General features: G+C 39.4%; 1 protein-coding gene, 1 long non-coding RNA gene and 1 other non-coding gene across 14 annotated transcripts in view; all 3 read right to left on the reverse strand.

Moving 5' to 3' along the window:
* LOC148005993 (uncharacterized) overlaps nt 1–19,553 on the reverse strand; it is a 1,435,680-nt gene that overhangs the window by 272,946 nt on the left and 1,143,181 nt on the right. The window lies entirely within an intron of this gene.
* Nucleotides 1–19,553, reverse strand: part of Mast2 (microtubule associated serine/threonine kinase 2) — a 139,375-nt gene that overhangs the window by 54,635 nt on the left and 65,187 nt on the right. For 4 of the 12 annotated variants that reach the window (XM_087549554.1, XM_087549553.1, XM_087549552.1 and 1 more), the window contains exons 1-2: nt 13,151–13,454; nt 10,338–10,532 (exon numbers count right to left, since the gene is read on the reverse strand). In XM_087549554.1, coding sequence (XP_087405680.1) covers nt 10,338–10,532; nt 13,151–13,200 — 245 coding nt within the window. In that variant the 5' untranslated portion in view covers nt 13,201–13,454. 12 annotated transcript variants of the gene reach the window in all.
* Nucleotides 1,318–1,424, reverse strand: LOC120103379 (U6 spliceosomal RNA). Its single transcript, XR_015621555.1, has one exon. It is a non-coding gene; the product is annotated as a U6 spliceosomal RNA (small nuclear RNA).

Here is a 19,553-nt window from a genome sequence, read left to right on the forward strand (position 1 = left end):
AACTTGAGTATTTCTTATATACATTTCGAGTGTTATTCCCTTTCCCGGTATCCGGGCAAACATCCCCCTCCCCCCTCCCCTTCCTTATGGGTGTTCCCCTCCCAACCCTCCCCCCATTGCCGCCCTCCCCCCACCAGTCTAGTTCACTGGGGGTTCAGTCTTAGCAGGACCAAGGGCTTCCCCTTCCACTGGTGCTCTTACTAGGATATTCATTGCTACCTATGAGGTCAGAGTCCAGGGTCAGTCCATGTATAGTCTTTAGGTAGTGGCTTAGTCCCTGGAAGCTCTGGTTGCTTGGCATTGTTGTGTTGTACATATGGGGTCTCGAGCCCCTTCAAGCTCTTCCAGTTCTTTCTCTGATTCCTTCAACGGGGGTCCTATTCTCAGTTCAGTGGTTTGCTGCTGGCATTCGCCTCTGTATTTGCTGTATTCTGGCTGTGTCTCTCAGGAGCGATCTACATCCGGCTCCTGTCGGTCTGCACTTCTTTGCTTCATCCATCTTGTCCAATTGGGTGGCTGTATATGTATGGGCCACATGTGGGGCAGGCTCTGAATGGGTGTTCCTTCAGTCTCTGTTTTAATCTTTGCCTCTCTCTTCCCTGCCAAGGGTATTCTTGTTCCCCTTTTAAAGAAGGAGTGAAGCATTCACATTTTGATCATCCGTCTTGAGTTTCATTTGTTCTAGGCATCTAGGGTAATTCAAGCATTTGGGCTAATAGCCACTTATCAATGAGTGCATACCATGTATGTCTTTCTGTGATTGGGTTAGCTCACTCAGGATGATATTTTCCAGTTCCAACCATTTGCCTACGAATTTCATAAAGTCGTTGTTTTTGATAGCTGAGTAATATTCCATTGTGTAGATGTACCACATTTTCTGTATCCATTCCTCTGTTGAAGGGCATCTGGGTTCTTTCCAGCTTCTGGCTATTATAAATAAGGCTGCGATGAACATAGTGGAGCACGTGTCTTTTTTATATGTTGGGGCATCTTTTGGGTATATGCCCAAGAGAGGTATAGCTGGATCCTCAGGCAGTTCAATGTCCAATTTTCTGAGGATCCTCCAGACTGATTTCCAGAATGGTTGTACCAGTCTGCAATCCCACCAACAATAGAGGAGTGTACCTCTTTCTCCACATCCTCGCCAGCATCCGCTGTCACCTGAGTTTTTGATCTTAGCCATTCTCACTGGTGTGAGGTGAAATCTCAGGGTTGTTTTGATTTGCATTTCCCTTATGACTAAAGATGTTGAACATTTCTTTTAGGTGTTTCTCAGCCATTCGGCATTCCTCAGCTGTGAATTCTTTGTTTAGCTCAAAAAATATGGAACGCTTCACGAATTTGCGTGTCATCCTTGCGCAGGGGCCATGCTAATCTTCTCTGTATCGTTCCAATTTTAGTATATGTGCTGCCGAAGCGAGCACAGGATTTTCTTTTCTTTTCTCTCCTCCTTCCCCCTTTCCTTTCGATTTTTTTGAGGCTGGGTGTCTGTGTGTAGCCTTGGCTGAGGGGGAACTCATTCTGTAGACCAGGTTGGTCTTGAATAACAAATACCTGCATGCCTCTACTGCCAAATGCTTGAATCAAAAGCATGCACCACCGTCTGGCCTGGTGTTGGTTTTCTAGAGTGTCAAGGACATCAACACCAAGAAAGCAAAACTGCTCCAGGTAAGGGAATACAGAGATGATAAACTCTAACACATGCTCCTGGACCAGGTTTTTAACACAGTACACACAGTCTAGGGTACAATGTGATACTTTGATATAAGCATAAAACAGTGAGATAAAATAAAACCTATATACATGCTGGGCAACTGTTCTATCACCAAACTGGGTTAAGTCTCCAACCTCATAATGCCACTGTTTATTGGAGGAGGGGTAAGGTCTCATGTAGCCCTGACATCAAACTGGCTATCTAATAGAGGATGACCTTAAACTCTTTTCTGATCTCCTTGCCTATATCTTGTGTAAGTTTCAGACCTGCACCATACCTGTTTTATGCAGCCCAGTCCAATGCTAGCAAGATGTTTTAATGAGACTGGCCTATCAAGGTTCATACATCTGAATGTTTGGTCCCCGTAAGTGGAACTGTTTGGGAAAGACTAGGTGATGTGCCTTTTGGAATAAGTGTATCGCTGAGGGTGGGCTTTGAGATTTCAAAATGCTCAGGCCATCCCAGTTAGCTCGCTCTCTCTGTATCCTGCTTGGGGATGTGCCGTCCTACCTGCTGCCATGCTCCCCACCTTAACGGTCATGGACTCGGAGCAACCTGGAACTGTAAGCCACCTCCACAAATGCTTTCTTTTACAAGTTGCATTGGTCATGACTCTCTGTCACAGCAGAAAAAAGGTAACTCAGACAACTAGCTAGTACCAAATGACAGCTTTGCCTCTATGTTTAGTTTTCATAGGTTTGTTTTGTTTGTTTTAATTAGTTTCTTTCTTTTTTTTTTTTGGTTCTTTTTTTTTTTTCGGAGCTGGGGACCGAACCCAGGGCCTTGCGCTTCCTAGGTAAGCGCTCTACCACTGAGCTAAATCCCCAGCCCGTTTTAATTAGTTTCTTAAGGGACCAAACATTTTCCTCTAAAAAAATATGCTGTTGATTTTCTTTAAAACAGACAGTTATTAACCAACATGTGACTACTTGGAACCAAACTCAGGTCCTCTGGAAGAATAAATAGTCAGTGCTCTAACCGCTCAGCCATCTCTCTAGCCCCAAACTAATGTTTTCCAAAACAACTGATCCAACTGAACATTCCCACCAACAGGTTTATATGCAGAGTTCTCTTTGCTCTACACTGCTTTTCATCTTTCTTTGGGCTTTCCCTTAAAGTCCTGATTTAATAAAGAGTTAAAAAATAACAAGAAAGTGGGTTCATGAAAATATATCAACTTTAGAAAACAAAGATTAATACTATTACATTAGTTATCTTTCTAGAAGGTGCATTGCAATACCAACTTATTCACAAAAATTCGTTGCAACAATTGTGTTGTGTTGACCAGGCCCATAAAGTATAGAATTTAACAAGCCTCTAACTCAGAGCTGCTCTTTTAAGCTACAATTAAATGCGACTGCCTTAGCAGCCAAGGAAGCAACTACTGAAATGATTGGAAAAAACTTTTTTCTGCATGACAAGAGATTATCTTGTAGGTAATTAAATGACCTTAGATGTACCAACCCAAAGTTAAAATTTCTGACCCAGAAGTGTTCCTGTCTTAAATGGAGTAGAGAATGAAGGAAAGGTAGTCCAGTGACCGGCCCAAACTGGGATCCACCTCATGGAGAGACACCAAGGTCTGACACTTACTGATGTGCCTACAGACAGGAGCCTAGCATGGCTGTCCTCTGAGAGGCCCAACCAGGAGCTGACTGAGACAGATGCAGATACTTACACCCAACCATTGGACTGAAGTCAGGGACTTCTGTGATTGAATTAGGGAAGGACAGAGGAAGCAGAAGAGGAGGGCAACCCCATAGGAAGACCAGCAGTTTCAACTAACCGGGATCCCTGGGAGCACCCAGACACTGAGCCACCAACCAGACAGCACACAGTAGCTGGTCTGGCCTCAGTAGGAGAAGGTGTGCTGAATCCTTGAGAAACTGGAGGCCTCAGGGAGGGAGGAGTTCTGGTGGTGGGGGAGCATCCTCTCAGGGACAGGGGTGAGAGAGGATAGGATGAGGAACTGTGGGAAGGGGGGACTGGAGATGGGAACAATGGCTGCATTGTAAATTAAATAAATAAAATTGCTTTATAATAGGTAAAAAATCTTTGTATTGTTAAGTAATAACAGGTCATCAAAAAATAAATGCAAAACTACAGAGTAAGACTTAACTACTTACGGGAAGTTTTTAAAAGAATAAACAAGGAGACAAGCTCAGCACAATAGAACTCAAGAAACAAGAAGGACAAGGGAGAAGGAGAATGAATAGCATGGGCTATAAAGATACTATGGGAGAGGAGGGAATGCCTCCACAATAATGGGGCACTACTTCCAAACTCTCTCTGTGTTTAAGAGTTGCCCTCCACTCCCTATGCCTCTTCTACGTGTTCTTGGTTATGTCTAGCTGGCCATCGTAGACATACACTGTCACCATCACCTCCTCAGCAGTCACCTGCATGTGCCTCAGACTCCATCGCAACAACACCTTGCTCCAGGAAGCTGCTGCCCTGCTCCTCTACCCCTCTTCACACTGTGGCTTGTTTGTTCTTTTGAAAAGCATTTTATTTTATTTAGACTTTGTGCATGCAAGTATTTTCCTATATGTAAATGTGTACCATCTATGTGCCTGGAACTTGTGGAGGTCAAAAAGCAAGTACCCGGGACTGGAATTACTGATAGTTGTGAGCCACCATTCAGGTCCTCTCCAAGAGTAGCAAATGTCCTTAAGCCCAGAGCTATCACTCCATCTACTTTGTAAGTTCTTTTCAAGTGTTTTCCAGGGTTTTTTCCCACTTTTAGTTTTATGAGTCAGCTTCTTAATGGCTACAGGTCATCTACTTTAAACCCTATAGACTTGGAAGATCCCTACTTACAAATTAAGCTATCTTGGCCCTTCACATGGTTTCTCGGCGTACACTGGTGTCTAAAGGGCACCACTCTCTGAGCAAACAGAAGGAGACACCTGAGCTGGGTAGCAGAACAGCCTGTCGTCCTAACAATCCATTCAGAGTCAAGTCAAATGGAGAACCATCTATCTCTCCTGGACAGCACTTCCCAGTTTCGGTTCCTCAGTAAACATAATCATTTAACACTGCCTAGCAATCATTCTATCATTATTTCCTGGGCCATCAGCCGAGGTATTTATCTCATTAAAGAAGGCCAAGGCCTTATGAACACAGTAACTACAATTCTGCCATAGTTCAAGAAAATTGCCTCTGTATCACACTTCAAGAACAGTGGAATTCCCAGAAGATGCACACAAGTTCATGCAGTAAGCCTCTTCGTGACATTTCTAGCCAGTGTCTTTAATAAGACTTCTCACAAAGCTAAAAGTGCAGACATTAGATCCTGAACTCCTCCTAGGTACTAAGCTGACTGGTGAGGGGGCTAGCAATGTGGATACCACTTAGTCTTCATATCTGTCCACAATTCCATCCTTTTGATCATAGTCTATGTAACAAGTGTGAGAGAAGAGCTCATTGTGGTTTTTATTTGAATTTCTCTAATAGAGATTCTAAACATTTAAAAAACATTTTTAATACAGCTATTGACCATGTCTGTTAAAAAAAAATCTACTCAAGTATGTTGTTCAGCTTATTTAATTAGGTTCACCAATACATTTATGTTGGAGAGTGACCCTAGGACTTCCCACATGCTAAGCAAGTAGTTTATCACTGGGTCACATACCCAGACTTCCTTTACCAACTTAACAACAACAACAACAATCAAGGTTACTTTATGGTCATGGGATAGTTTGAACTCCTTGTATAAGTTTTTTTTTTTTTTTTTTTACTAAAACCTTAAATTTATATGTATGAGTGTATACCATATGCATACCTGGTTCTCAGTGAGGCCAGGAAAGGGCACTGGATCCCCTGAAAGTAGTTTTATAAATGGTTTAGCTGTCACATGGGTGGTGGGAACTGAACCCAGATCCTCTGAAAGAGAAGCCAGTTCTCTTAACTCTGATCCATCTCTCTAGTTCCTCTTGTATATTTTTTATATTATTTTCTTATTCACATAGTCTGCATTACATGTTCCTTATTTTGTTTTGTTTTAAACATGTATGTGCAACGGCACATATCACACACACACAAACACACACACACACACACAGAGAGAGAGAGAGAGAGAGAGAGAGAGAGAGAGAGAGAGAGAGAGACACCCCCAAATGAATGGTGAAGAAAAACAGGATCATGTCTGTAACCCAGGATAACTGTGCTTCTTTATATATATCCCGTCATCCCGTTCTCTTGTCTCTAGCTAAAACTTCAAATGGTACATTAACATCAGAGAACGTGGACATGCTTGTGCTGTACTCATTAGAGGTTAACACTTTCAGTTTTTCCTAATTTAATATAATGCTAACAACTGGTACGTCATGTGGCCCTTAGAATGTTGACATTATGTTCTGTTTATTTAAAGTCTCTTAAGGGATTTTATCATGAAGGAATATCAAACTTTGTTAAAGGCCTTTTTCTGCCTCTATTGAGATGGCCATGTGTTCTCAGTCCTTGACCTGACATATGTGTTCCATTTGTTAATTTCTATGTTGAGTCAAGCTTGAATTCCCGAGATCAAAGTAGTTGGGTCATGGTGCCTCATCTTGCATTTAATTTGCAAAAAAATTATTGTGAGCTGAAAATGGTGGTACACATCTTCAATCCAATATTTAGGAGGCTGAGGCAGGCAAATCTCTATAAGGTTGAGACCAGCCTGGTCTATATATGACTTCTGGTGTCAGGTCAGACAAGGCTATATAGTGAAAATCTGTCTCAAAAACAAAAAAAAAAAAATTTTTATTGCAATTTTTCGCATCTATGTTCATTAAAGAAATTTGTCTGTGCTCTTTTTTTTGTATTCTTACTCAGTTTGGGTATCAAAGTAATACCCCAATTCTTTGAAGAATAACTTCAGAAAATAATCTTGATATTATCAAAACAAAGACTTCAAAAATTGTTTCATTGGAAGAGGGCCTCAAGAGCACCTATCCTTTTGCCATTGAAGTCTACAGGAAGTCTCTTTCACCTGTGACACAGGAAGAGAGCAGTGGATTGAAATGGCACCAAGAGCTGCGCGTTTCAGAAAGGAACTACCTGTTCATGAAATTCAAACTGAAGCGATTGTGTTACCTTCTATACGGAAGGACTTACTCTGCAACAGGAAGTGAGCTAAAGCTAGAGTCCTTCAAATACCAACACCACTCTCATGAAGATTTCTTGCTGCAAACCAAAGAGAGTAGCTACAAACTGTGTTCCACAAAATTGCTATTACCAAACTCCTATTTAGATTACTAGCTGGGCTGGTGACTAAGCAAAGACATAACTACTGCTTTGTTAATATCAACTTCTGTTATCTTCCCTAGTAAGGATTAATTAAATCAATACATACAAACCACTAAAAAAGGTTTAGTACACAATAAATCTTAGTAAATACTGCCTACTCATGTTCTTTAGGAATATCGTTTCTCAACCTTTTCTTGCTTTTTAAATTTGTTTTTGTAACAAGGACTCATATATCACATAGCCTGGACTGACTTTAAACTTGGAATTTACTTAAGGCTAGCCTTGAACTCCAACTTTCCACATGTTAGAAATTATAGGCATGCATCATTATGTTCTGCTTCCCAAATTTTTTGGTAAAGCATGATAAAACACAAAAGAATCTGTTGAGCCCAAAAGTTTCTCTGTATTGAAGAGACAGAATTTGGAGAGGCTAAGCTGGCTAAAAAATTTCAAGACAGAGTACCAGAAGGAAGAGAACTACAGAAAGAACTATGGAAATCTGCAGAGCACAGTTGGGTAGCTCCTGGGATTTTAGCTGAATACTAATTACTGGCTGAGACTAAGAAAGCTGCCCAAGAAATGAAGCGGGTGGCTACTCCACCTCACAAAGGCCAAAACACTCTACTTTCCCACCAGCTTGATTTCAAAAACCCATAATGCACAGAAATAAGGCCAAATATTCAAAAAAAATATTACCCCAAAAAAGGGAAATGAGTTCCAAAATCTGTTCTGGTCACACCAAACAAAGATTAAAAGTAATCCACAAAAGTATCCAATGGTTTAATAAGTATATCCTAGAATCTCAAGACTGCCTAAAGAAAAAAAATGATCTGCAAACAAACAAAACCATCTTCTCATATAGTGAACAAACATGCAAGCAAGCTTATCAGAATACACAGCAAATTTTATATTTGTATGCCTATCAGTGTAAGATGTTACTCAAGGCTGTGTGTTCTAAAACTACAGAATTAAGGAGCGCTTCTAGTCCAAGCCATGTGCCAAGACTACACCCACACTTGGCTGCATGTACTGTCCAAACCTTTGCTGTACTGACCTGATGGTAGGGTCAAGCCCTTGACACTGTCTAGTATCTAACACTATCCCAAGTGACCTGCACATTCTGATCTCCAAAATTAAATTATGTCATTTAAATCTGAATACCCTGTAAGTAAAAATTACTTAACCTTTTGACCTCTCCGTTTTCTGTTTTTCTAATAGAAAGTTTGGCACAGACATTTTGATCTTCTCTTTACAAGCTTTTACCCCATTTGGCTTCCAAGATACCTTCGTGGTTCTTCTTTCTGAGAAGTGACTCCCTGTCTTTATTCTGCTAGTTCTTCTTATCTCACTACCCAGTAAGAGTCAGCTTGCCAAATCAGTTCTTTGACATTTTTTTGTTTTCTAGCAACAGACACTCACAATTTCATAAATCACTAATATGCTCTCAATTTCTAATATTAACTGTACCCCAGATTGTGCTTCTCTCTATAACTATGCAATTAGTTATCCTGCAATAGTCCAATCTGTTACTTAACTCCAATTTTCTGGCTAGTGAATTTGAACTTTTTAGCTATTCCTAACTTACCTTTTTCTCAAGCCCCATATTGACTCCATTTAACAAATTCCATCAATTCTATATTTCCAATAACATGCTGGGGCTCAATGGGTAAAGTGCTTACTATGTGAGCACGAGGACCAGAGTTCAGATTCCAAGCAACCAATACAAAGGCCAGGCGTGGCTACATGTACCTGTAATCCCAATGCTGTAAAAGTGGAGGCAGGAAGATCCCTGGAACTGCAGGATGTGAAGGAGCCGGTCCTGCAGAACCAAAGCTGCAGGATCTCCATGATACAGGGTAACAACAGGATATCCCTTGGTCACTATTTAGCTGCATCTGTGAGCTTGAGCTTAAGCTTATGTCTTAAGGCATAGACTATGACTGAAGGAAACACCCAATACCTACCTCTGGCCTTCACATGCAAATGCAGATTCATTCGTATATATTTGCACACATGTGTATTGATTCTTAAAAATACATAGGTATACTACACAAATACAAACAACAATAACAATAATAATAAATTCCCAAGCAAGAGACCTGCCTGCCCTACTTATCATATGCATGTGGAAGAAGGATGTGGTAGAAGGTAGAAGAAAGAGAAGCAGAATAGTTTGTATACTATAAAGAGAGGCAGAACTGGAGATGTGACGTCAATCAGGAAAAGCCTGATAGGAGAAGCTTACAGTGCTATCTGAGGCCATGGCAATGTCCAGGCACAAAATGCCTCCAAGGCCTAGAGGCATGACAGGCCTGTGTAGATGTCATGGCCCATGTTACCACCAAAGGCCATGAGGGTATCTGTGGTCTCAGATACTACACGGGGCCTTGTTAATGTTTGAAAGCTGAGCTGAGGTAGCCCCCCTGGCCCTCTCCTGGGCAATGTGGGAGAGCTGGCCCAGATGTTATGAACCAGGACAGCACACTATCCCACTCAGCACTTGGGAGAGCTAGCCCCAGTGGCTTAGAGACCAGATCCAGGACTTTGAGCTGGCCCACCCCAACATTTATCCCATCTATGAACTGCTGAAGCATGTGAAGAAGCTAGTCCTACAGACCCAAAGATGCAGAATCTCCTAGAGGAATCCCAGTGAGGGTCCAGTATTGATGGTGTAGAAGAAGCCAACATCTCAAGCCAGATCAATGACATCGCAACAAACATTTACAAGTAAAGCTGTTTGGGCAAAAGGGTAAACGGTATGACACACTGTGACATCACTGCAGCTTCCAGGATGAGGTATTTGTTGTTGTTGTTGAGGATTTTTGTTTGTTTTCTTCTGGGGGCAAGTTGAAAGGCCTGCTTTTAGACGTGTGTGTGTGTGTGTGTGTGTGTGTGTGTGTGTGTGTGTGTGTGTGTGTGTGAGAGAGAGAGAGAGAGAGAGAGAGAGAGAGAGAGAGAGATTGATTGATTGATTGATTTACTTATCTATATGAATCTTTCGCCTACATGCCTGCTTGACCCCCTGGAAGTAAGGTTACAGATAGTTGCAAACCACTATGTGGGTGCTGAGAATCAAAGCCAGATCACCCAAAAGAACAAGTGCTCTTAACTGCTGAGCCAACTCTCTAGACCTAATACTCAGATATTTCTGCTACATAAAGTATGGATGTGTTATGAGGTTGTCACACTTACAGGGTTAGGATGCCCACAAAACTTAGTACCAATACACTACCTACTTTCGTCAGAAAATTTGAATATAACAGAGATCTGTGAGACACTTTCACAGCCTCTTATCAATTTTTCCCATTACTAAGGAGCAACGTACAGACTATTATCTATGAGACTAGAAGCAATTGCCAATAACAAATCGATTTATTGCAGGCTTCCTTACCTCCACTGTAGTGTGCGGCTGGAACAAGGACTGCAGGGACTGCTGTGGGCTTGAGGGTTCAAGAAAAAGACAAGAGGAGAAGTAGACAGCACACAGTCAGCACTAAGTGGGACTCTAGCCAGGGAGAGGGCTGGAGCCGATGAGGGCGAGAACATATGCTGAGTTAGGTCGGCTCCTCGGCAAAGAGTAGAGATTCTGACAAGGCATCATAGCAAAAAACAGGGTCAGTGTTAACTTCTTCATAGTCACAGTGAATCAGTTTAAGTAAGAGGCTTAAGAAAAGTGCTCAAAATTCATTTTCAAATATTCTACATCCGTACTACTGTGGGCAAACAGCATAGACAATGTATATATGTCAGCTTTGTCTATTTAAAGTATTTAGAACTGGGTTTAGACAAACCACTGTATTCTCTGCTAATATTTACTCATCAGCAAGGAACAGGAAATATTTTATATTTAATGACAAAAACATATTTCTTCCTAAAGAAATATGTATATAAATAAAAGGTAAATTGCCCTCAAAAGTTTGCAAATTGTAGCATCTACAATGACTTTAGTTTCTCATTCCCTTTTTCCCTAAAAGTAATCTAGCTATTTTGTATCTTAGGTGCTTTGAAAGGCTATGATGATAATAAGTCTGAAACAGGTGATACTGATTTCAAATTTGCTGTCAGTGTCATAAACAGAAAAGATGATGAAAAGAACTTAAAATATTTGTAAAATATTTTATTTTTTATATATTAAAATCATATTATAATTTGCTATATAATTAGCATGGCTTTACACATATCATTATCTAAGAATAGTATTTTAACTCTAAAGTTTAAAAACTATTATATAAGCAGCTAACTTATTTCAAGATGTCACTTTTCTGTACTATTATTGTTTAGGTACATTGACAGTCTATCTAAATATATTATATTATGCAACATATATATAAATATATGTACTTATGTATGTACACGCATATAGGAAATTTTTACTTTCCTTATCATTATCTCTCCAGCTGAATTCAATAGATTTCTTGGGTGGATAAACTAAACAGTTTGGAGATACAGTAGGATAACAAAGTGGAAGACAAAGAGGGACTCAAAACGGTTCATGTCTATAATCTCATTACTTCTGAGGCTGGTACAGAAAAATCATGAGTTAAAAGCCAGCTTGGTCTACATAGCAAAGCTCTATCTCAAAAGAGAAAAGTAAATTATAGGTATACCTAAATTTTCTCAAATGCAACACATTTTTCCTTGCATATATAAGTTAGAATTCATTGGAATCTACAGTAAGCTACTCTGTTTTTGTTATCCTGTAAAATAATGCTTAATTTTTAAAATGTTTTCTCCTGAGACAGCATCTCACTAAGTTGCTCAAGCCATCTAACTTACTATGTTCTTACCTCAGCCTCCCACAAAGCTAGTATTATGAACAACCATCAGCATGCTTGGCAGTCTTAAATCTTATCACGAAATGTGAGGTTTGGTCATTTGAATGACTATGTTATCAAGACTATAAAAATCTTTAAGAAAAAGACAACTAATCTCATTTTCATGCTACTCCTAATTACTACTCTACACTTACTCATTCAGTAAGTTGTGGTCTAAAAGGGACTGTGTGATTTAAAAAGAGAGAGAGAAAGGAAGGTGGCAGGGCAGGTGTGCCTAATTTAATCCCAACAAATGAACTCTCTAAGTTCGAGGCCAGCCTGGTCTACAGAATGAGTTCCAGGATAGCCAAGGCTACACACAAAAAAATTCTGTCTGAAAAAAAATTAATAAACTACTTATTAGCTCCTCCATCTGGGTTATTTTTCAAATTCATCTCTAAAACAAACACAAGACTCACAATATAGTACACCGATATTTAAGGACAGTACTTGTTGGCCATTTATATTTTTGTAGGTCTACCAACTCCATTTAAAAATTCATGCTTGGCTAGGTCATATTTACTTTCAATACGACTTCAGTTGACTGTTTCCTTTTGTGATCTTTTTACTTTAGTCTCAGTTTTTTTTTTTCATTTTTTAAGTTTCCCAATATGTCAATTATACTCCAGATGAATAATATACAGTCAATGAGCATGCTAAAGGTCTCCACCTACAGACAGCCACCATGAGAACGAACACCCAGGAAGAAAGTGTGCTCCCTCCCTCAGATCTGATATTCAAGGCACAGCTCAAGGCACACTAAGGAGACACGGACACTAGGATTCTCCCACTGTTCGTGATTTACTTAACACTTCTTTACTAAATAAATCTGTGTAGATCCTGGGAAACCACCCTGAAAATAGAACCCTCTTTCCCATTTCCCAGCTTTGAAATCTTCACCTAATAGTTTGTTTTAGCCAAAGGAGAAGCAGAATTAAAGGCAAAGGAACCCACTTGGATCTGCAAGGGAGACCTGAGGTTAGGAGCTGACAGGCCAAGGGCAGAAATGTATCCTCCACAACAAGAGTCAAAGGAGGAATGCTTTTTATTTTTCTTTTCCTCATATTCTTGAGGCTTTTTTTATTTGCATCCCTGACAATAACTTTAAAAACTTGCTTTCGAGGCAAGGGGAAAACTATGTTTATTGTTAACCAAGCTTTTACAAGCCCCAGAGAACCCTTAAAATTACTTCTCAGTTTCCAGAATTGGAAACACCACAGGTCCCTACCACAGACCACTCTTTGACCTTGAATCAATAAAGTTAGCTTTGTCCTCTTCCTAACAGACATTTCCAAAGCAGAGTCTTCATCCGAGCAAATGAAGGAGTTACTTGGCATTAGTTCTTTTCTGACACCTGCCAGTTTCCAGTCAGAGACCCCAGCCTCCTTACTGAATCCGTAGACTCGGTGCTCCCAGTCTCTCTCTCCTCCGTTTCATCATTCTCCTGACTACTCAAGATCTGTCCTCTCACAGTGGAATCTCAGCAGACACTTCTTTCACATAAGGGGCATTTCAGCCAGTGAAAACTTAGAAAGGTTCCCAAAACTCATGAGTAACATTAAGATATTTTTCTCAAAAAAAAAAAAAAGTGACTATTACAGCAGATTACAGCAGTCAGAATTCCCTCACAAAAGCTAAAAGCCCAAGAGAGCAAAAAGTTCCAGATGCTAACTGAATGAGCTGTCCTCTGATCTGCCTGACATCATTCACACTCAGCCTACAGCCAATCAGAAACCCAGAGTGCACCTTGCTCCCTCTAGTCACAAGCACCCTCCCCCACAAATCAGCTGTACCCTCCCGCCCTCAGACTTGGCAGCAGGAAAGGCTCTGGCAGAAACTATACATACCAACTTGAAAACTCACACTGTGTCAGAAATACTATTAGCCCAGGAGCTGTGGGCCAGGATATAAACAGCTGTTCAGCAGGCAGGGGATTGGATGAAAGCCTCTTACAGATCCCAAATTGGTAAATTAATGAGCTAAGAATAAGTAGGTATTTCTGCAACATTATTCATTCTCAAACCCAGACCTGGTAGAAGATAACAGGACATTAATTTTATTTAAGACTCCAAACACAGTCATTATTCAAGTTCTAAAACTGACCAATTTAATCTATATTCCTTAAATTTTTGGCATCAATTTTATTCTTTCTCTATTAACCTCTTATCACTCCAATAACCTGTGGTGAGAAAACCTAAGAAAATAAGTCCAGAATACCAAGGCACAGTAATATCTGGACCTGGGAGGTAGAGGCAAAAAGATCAGACTCAAGGTCATCTTTGCCTACCTAGCAAATTGAGACCACCCTGAGATGCATAAAACCTCTCAACATAATATAAATGATTGCAAGCCAGAAACTAACGTAATTTGATGCAATAACTATTACAGAAAGCACTCACATGTAAGACATACATGATTTTAATGTAAGCTAATTAAGTATGCTTTAGTTTCCCATCTGTAAAATGAAGAGAATAAAGGCACTCAATATAGATGAATAATATGCAAAACAGAAAAATGCACAGCGCAGGAAACGCACTATGGAAATGGCGGCCACTATTATCTCTCTTTCTATTTTAAAAAGGAGATGCATCTGAGTAACAGGCAATCATCTGAGGAAACAGCCTGCCATGTAGAAAGCCAAGCAACCAATGCTGCACAGCAGCTCAGGAGTAAGACGTCTCATCCCTTGCTGCGCGTTTCAGAAAGGAACCACCTGTCGATGAAATTCAAACTGAAGTGATTGTTACCTGCTATACGGAAGGACTTACTATGCAACAGGAAGTGAGCTAAAGCTAGAGTCCTTCAAATACCAACACCACTCTCAATTCCTTGGCCTTCACTGTTCCCTGTTTCAAGTCTTTTCTCTCCAGGTCTTAAAGGGAACTGAATGCTCTCAGAGACCTCAGCAAGCCCTGGCCCACGTCGGTCCCAGTGTCACCAAAGCTGCAGTCTCAGACTACCCCTCCTAGATCCAGCTTAAAATGACAGGGCTTTAAGTTTCTTCCCAATATTTTCCAGTCCTTTAATATCGAAACCAAGGTTAATAAAGTATAGTAAGGACAAAAAAATCGAATTTTATTAAGCACTAAGTAGGTTACTGCCCACACAATACCTATAGTCATAGGATCCCTATACAATATAGGCTATTATTATTCCCATTATTTCAAACAATAACCATATAAAACCAAACAAAATAAAACAATAAGCCACATTGGTAAGCTGAAAATCAACCTCTCCTCATATTAATTACCCTACATATGAATTTTATTAGCTCAAAGTATCACTGTCCTCAGCCAAAATACTGAACCAAAGCACTTTGTCTCTAGACTCGATGTTAGAAACTTCTGAGCTATACTTTTCAGTAAAAGTGTCTGACAATGGCAAACTGATTTTTCTCTAGATTGCTTTACAATACCAACCACAGGAAAATTGACACAGCATGAGGATTTCTTCAATAATACGGAAGATGGAAAATATTTGATCTTTAGAAAATATTTTATATCCTTTATCTAACATAAAAAAGAATAGTACTTTTACCTCCAGCGTTTATACATCTCCAGACAGAGTACTTTCCCTAAGTTTACTAGCACTGGAATCTATACAATATCCCTGTGCCTTTGCCAACACTGGGAAGGCCGAACACGTTACTGAATTAATAGCAGGGCTTAGTACATTGTAGTATGGAAAATGAGACATCCAGCTCTTCCTATTCATCCACAGAAACATTCGTGGACTATGTTATTACTCAGAACAAGGGAGAAAGAGCCTGTGGAGTACATCACTCACATTAGAGATCAGTAAACATTACAAACAAAAACTAAGCTCCTTAAAGAAACAGAGTTGCCTCCGTTACAAGACCTGGCCATCTATACTGGCAAAATGGAATGCTAAAATTCCACCCAAGAACTTACGGTTGAGAAACCAGGAAGATGACTATATCTTTCTTTTCTCCTTAAAGGCTACGGAGGGGAAACTGTCAGAATGCCATTAATACTATAAAACTGGAAACTCCAGAAAGAGAACTGAGAATAATGACAATTGGAGTAGAAAAGCTGAAGCTGGCCAGGTTTATCAGCACACACCTATAAGCCAAAAACTACTCAGAAGGTGATGGCAAAATGATCAGAAGTTTAAGCCATCCTCTATTACACAGAGTTCAAAGACGGACTTAAAAAAAAACAGATATGAATAAAGAAAGGAAGAATAAAAATCAATGCCTTTTTTCTACTGCATTAAAAAGAAACAACAACTACTAACTTGGCCACTTAAAGCAGCACATATTTATTAGCTCACAGTTTTTGTATCAGAAATTCCAATGCAGCCTAACTAGGTTTTCTACATGTAGTATTTCGAAAACCTGAATTCAGCATGCTATCTTGGCTATTTTTTTTCTCAAGCACTCTTGATTCAGAAAAAAAACCCACTTCTAAATTCAGGTCACTGAATTCATTTCTTTGTGGTTTAAAAAAGACAATTCTAGCTATTTGCCAGCTATCAACTATATATATATATTTCCCTTATATAGCCCAGAAGATGCCACTCTTAAGCTCCTTTTTACCTGGTCTATGCATTAGTTACTGTTGCTCATCGTTATAACCAAACACCAGACAAGAGCAAACTAAGGAAGGAAAGAGTACAGTCCAGCAAGGCGGAGAAGTTAGGAAAGCAGAAGTGAGAAGTATGTGTCACGTTGCATCCACAATCAGAGAAAGAGGAATCCTAATGCTCCGCCTACTTCCTCCCATTTTAACTCAGCCCAGGAAATGGTGCCACCCACACTTACAGTGGATTTTCCTAGACTAATGGATTCCAGAAATTCCCTCACAGGAATGGCCAAAAGCTTCTTATCTTCTAGGAAATTCTACATTCTGTCAGTTTTACAATCTACATTAACTGTCATACCTAGAATTTTTCCAACATAGAAACTTAACTTACTTCATTAAACCAGTTCAGGCAGCCTATGATGAAGTCAACAGCCATACAAAACTATCTATCTATCTATCTATCTATCTATCTATCTATCTATCTATCTATCTATCTACCTACCTACCTACCTACCTACCTATCTATTAATATAGTTATGAGTGGCATCCAATATCCTGAAAGTGCTTAACCATTATTTACTGGGAAACAGCAGAACAGTATCTTCAATAATGACCTCAGTTGTTTACAATACTCAGTAATGAATGACACTGCATCAAAATTTGTTACCAATGTCTTATAGAAATACCGACGTCTAATATTTATATAAGACTCTCCAAACACTTCTTTAAAGATTTTTTATTTCATGCATATAGGTATTTTGCCTGCATGTGTGTCTGTGCACCTCATGCATACAGTGCTCCTGGAGACCAAGAAGAAATATCAGGTATCTTGAAACAGGAGTTTCAAATGGTTGTTATTCATCAAGAAGGGCTGAGGTTCTCAAACAGTGGGTCTCAAGCTCATTAAGATCGCATCTTGGATATCCTGTTTATCCGATGTTTACATTACAATTCTTAACAATAGCAAAATTACAGTTATAAAGTAGCAACAAAAATAATTTTATGGTTGGGGATCACTGCAATGTGACGAACTCTATTATTAAAGGGCTGCAGCATTACTAAGGTTGAGAATAACTGACTGATGTAGTGAACAGGGATCAAACCCAGGTCCTCTGAAAGGAGTCAGCGCACTGAACCACTGAGACATCTCTCCAGACTCCACCCTGACTCTTTTCTCATGATTCTTCCTACTTCCTGTTAGTACATATATAATGTCATACATTAGGCTTGCTTCCTCTATAATTATAGTCATTATGTTTTATAATCACTCACCATCTTCTGAAAGAACTACTCTGTAAGTCTGGAGTTGGCTTTATGTTTCTTTGTGCCATCCTGTCTGTCCTGGAACTTTATAGGTCAGGATGACCTTGAACTCAAAGGTCCACCTGCCTCTGCCTTCTTAGTGCTGAATTTAGTGCATGTGCCACCATCACCCAGCTGCTTTGTCCTTATATGGTATTAAACAACTTAATTCACCTGATGATTGTATCCTCTTAATGGCTTTTAATCAGAACTTTCACTTTTAAAAATTATCAGTAAAATAACCATAATGATTTCACATCTCTGTTAGCTATAAAGAACCTCTTTCACACTGACGCTTGTTTGAAAGCTATGCAATCAATTAGTAGCCAGAGTCTATGTTTTTAGCAAAGAAAGCTTGTCTCAGAGCTACAAGGCAAAGAAGTCGGCAAGTATTTAGAACTATTAACAGGTCAAAGAATACACTCTCGGGCACAGGCTTCCGGTGGTAACACTACGACAATTGGACAACTTCCAGATTATTCCAGTGGACTGAGTCAGAATTTCCAAAACTCTTTTTAGTAGAGAAGAAGACTGCTAACATCTGAACTACTAAAATGAAAATTAATATACAGGGCTGAATACTGAAAAGGAATGACTATAGTTACTTGATAGTCTTCTACTAGTTAATCTCTAATATGCAAAATAAGCCCATTATCTTCCTCCTTAGGCTATTTATAACACTTAAATTGGTAGGCTCAACTCTTGTGTAATGAAACACTGACAAATCATTTCTCATTCTCTTTGGCCCACCTCCAGCCAGAATTGAGAAAGGCTTACTAAGTCTCCTCACTTTTCAAAGCAATGTAGTTATCCGAAAAGACGTAATAAAATCAGTCAGTCTCCCCCCCCCCCCGCTCCGTGTGTGTGTGTGTGTGTGTGTGTGTGTGTGTGTGTGTGTGTGTGTGAACACTAGAATATAACTATAAAAAAAAACACTTATGCAACCAAGGACTTGCCTCAAATGTAACATTTGAGAATCTTATTCATTCATTCTAGTTTAACAAGACACTTTTAAGGAACTACAAACAATTTTGTATGGCCAGTTCAAATAAAATCCTCCCAGTAAAACTGACCTAGTACTTGACATATAGGGTCAAATCTTACATAAACTAAGAAAGCTCTCTTCCTGGAATGGCCAGAGCTTGTAAGATATCTGACACCCTGAAAAAAATCAATTCACCAATCTGATGGAGAATTTCTTAGATGTGGTTTCCTGGCCTCAAATTATAAAACGCAGAAGCTTTCAGATATTCATGAATTTTTTTAAATAAAAATTTTATTTATTTTATGTGTGCCTGTCTATCTATGCACCAGGTGCATGCACATGGCCCTGGAGGCTAGAAGGGTGTCTCACCCTCCGAAGTTTAGCTGCAGGTGGCAGTGAGCCACCTGATGTGGGTGCTGGAAACTTAAGTCTTCTGCCAGAGCAGCAACTGCTCTTAATCACTAAGCACTTCAGTTAAACAATCTTAGATTTGTTCTGAGTTAAAATAAAGACTATAGTAAATTAATGCCCTTGCTAACCTACAACAATTTACCAAGACTCATGTTAGTGGGGTGTGGGGTGTGTGTGTGTGTGTGTGTGTGTGTGTGTGTGTGTGTGTGTGTGTGTGTTTAAGAATCAAAACTTTAGATTTTGTAAAAGGAGGAAATAAATAGCATAAGAAGGGAGGGGAGGAAAGGAAATAGATCAAATTAGATTACTAGGTATTTCCACCAAAGGAAGGCTATATATTGTTGAGAAAACATTCCCTTATTTGATTCTAGTCTTTTGTTGCATTTACGCTATTTTTTATAACTCATAAGCTACTTATAACTGATGGCAATAAAAAGCATTTTGTCTTTGTACATTCAAATAAATTCTGTAATTATATAAATTATAGAAAAAGCGAATTTTGTAAACACTTGTATACTTATTTTAACCTTTCTTTAATCAATATAAATCAT

The sequence above is a fragment of the Rattus norvegicus genome, chromosome 5 (assembly GCF_021556685.1).
Source record: "Rattus norvegicus strain SHRSP/BbbUtx chromosome 5, alternate assembly SHRSP_T2T, whole genome shotgun sequence".
NCBI lineage: Eukaryota > Metazoa > Chordata > Mammalia > Rodentia > Muridae > Rattus > Rattus norvegicus.